The sequence below is a fragment of the Sorex fumeus genome, unplaced genomic scaffold (genome assembly GCF_029834395.1).
Source record: "Sorex fumeus unplaced genomic scaffold, SorFum_2.1 ptg000019l, whole genome shotgun sequence".
NCBI classification, from domain to species: Eukaryota; Metazoa; Chordata; class Mammalia; order Eulipotyphla; family Soricidae; genus Sorex; species Sorex fumeus.
In genome coordinates this window covers 13,597,756-13,599,827 of record NW_026606076.1, presented here as the reverse complement: position 1 = coordinate 13,599,827, position 2,072 = coordinate 13,597,756, and the positions used below count along the sequence as shown (strand labels likewise).

The following is a 2,072-nucleotide window of genomic DNA, read 5'->3' as shown; positions in this document are numbered from 1 at the left end:
CCTTGTGTGCAGCCAGCTGGGCAGAGCCAGGTTCGATTTTTCTGCCCCTCTTGGAAAACCTGGCAAGCTACCGAGAGTATTCAATATGCCAAACACAGTAACAAAAAGTCTCACAATAGAGACATTACTGGGCCCGCTCGAGCAAATCAATGAATAGCGGGAGGACAGTGACAGTGACTTCTTCCCGAATAGATGTTATTTTTTTTAAAAAGGAAGATACAGAAGATAAAACAAAATCAGATGGGAGAATAATTCTAGGAAGAATATTTGTTCGAAGCAGAGAAAATAGCTAAAAGTGGAAAGGACTCCAGTACAATTACTATATTTGTGAATTGCTTAAATTCAAAATGTACACACATGGGCCGAGCGATAGTACAGCAGAGAGGATGTTTGCCTTGCACGTGCCCAACTCCGGTTCAATTCCCTGCATGCATATCCCCAAGCACCACCAGGAGTAATTCCTGAACACAGAGCTAGGAGTAACCCCTGAGCATCACTGGATGTGACCCAAAAAAGAAAAAGAATATGTACACACAGTGATAAGAACCTGCATGTCTTTCAGTCACTCTCATTCATTTTCCCAAAGGTGTCTCTGCTCCATGGACCCACACAATGTCACAGGCACAGTGGAATTCCTCCTCCTGGGCCTCTCAGATGATCTCCAAGTCCAGCCCCTCCTTTTCGGTCTCTTCCTGTTCATGTACCTGGTCACCATCACTGGGAACCTGCTCATCATCCTGGCCGTCTGCTCAAGCTCCCACCTCCACACGCCCATGTACTTCTTCCTCTCCATCCTGTCCACGGCTGACATTGGCTTTACCTCTTCCACTATGCCAAAGATGATTTGGGACATTCACACTCAGAGAAAAACCATCTCCCATGCAGGTTGCCTGGCTCAGTTATCTTTGTTTAATCTTTTTGGCTGTATGGACAGTGCCATTTTAACCGTGATGGCGTATGATCGCTTTGTGGCCATCTGTCACCCCTTGCACTACCCCGTCATCATGAACCCCCGCCTCTGTGGCTGGCTGCTCCTGGCATCTGCTTTTTTCAGCCTGCTGGACTCCCAGGCACATTTTCTGATGATGTCACAGCTCATCTTTTGCACCCACGTGGAAATTCCTCATTTCTTCTGTGACCCCCCTCAACTTCTCAGACTGTCCTGTGGGGACACGTTCACTGATAATCTATTAATGTATTTTTTCAGTGTGATCTTTGGTGGGGCACCAGTCTCGGGGATCCTGTACTCTTACTCCAGAATCGTGTCCTCTGTTCTGAGAGTCTCCTCCACAGGTGGAAGGTCCAAAGCTTTCTCCACCTGTGGCTCTCACCTGTCCGTTGTTTGCTTATTTTATGGGACAGGCATTGGGGTGTACCTCAGCTCAGCTGTGTCCCATTCTCCCAGGAAAGGGGCAGTGACCTCAGTGGTGTATTCAATGGTGGTCCCCATGCTGAACCCCTTCATCTACAGCCTGAGAAACAAAGACATCAAAAGGGCCTTCCAGAAGCTTCTCAACAGAACAACACAATCTTAGTCCTTAAGTTATTTTTATCATAGAATTTTAAAAAATTGTTATAATCTCAACAGTCACATATCAGCAATTTGAATGTCCTGTTGGCACCATTTTGTAACAGGTTTTCATATCACTTACTCTACCTGTCTGGAAATTGCGGGGGGGAGCTTATTTTGTCTCTTTTTTGACAGTGACAGTGTAAGAATGAGGGAATGTTCTAGAACCATAGAACTCCAATAACCCCTCATAATGCAATACTACTACCCCTTATAATGTTATGTATCTGTCACCTATGACCCATAAATCATGTTAGAAAGGCAGACTCACCTCATTTTTTTAATTAACTGAATCACTGCGAGATACACAGTTACAAAGTTGTTCATGATTGGGTTTCAGTCATACTATGTTCCATCACCCATTCCTTCACCGGTGTACATTTCCCTCCACCAATGTTCCCAGTTTCCCTATCCCACTAGCCATCCTCTACAGCAGGAATTTCCTGTACCACCTTTCTCGCCCTACTTTGGGCATGATAGTTAGAAATACATGTTTCTCCCT

At 45.3% G+C, this 2,072-nt stretch overlaps 1 protein-coding gene across 1 annotated transcript; it reads left to right on the top strand.

Annotated features, from left to right (window-relative positions):
* The first annotated feature begins 599 nt into the window (after nt 1-599).
* LOC130022448 (olfactory receptor 18-like) lies at nt 600-1,535 on the top strand. The gene has a single exon (XM_056113221.1). The coding sequence runs from the start codon at nt 600-602 to the stop codon at nt 1,533-1,535; it is 936 nt and encodes a 311-aa protein (XP_055969196.1).
* The last annotated feature ends 537 nt before the right edge of the window (nt 1,536-2,072 follow it).

Bases quoted from the DNA above. Each gene is read 5' to 3' on its own strand.
- LOC130022448 (XM_056113221.1), top strand. From the start codon at position 600: ATGGACCCACACAATGTCACAGGCACAGTGGAATTCCTCCTCCTGGGC.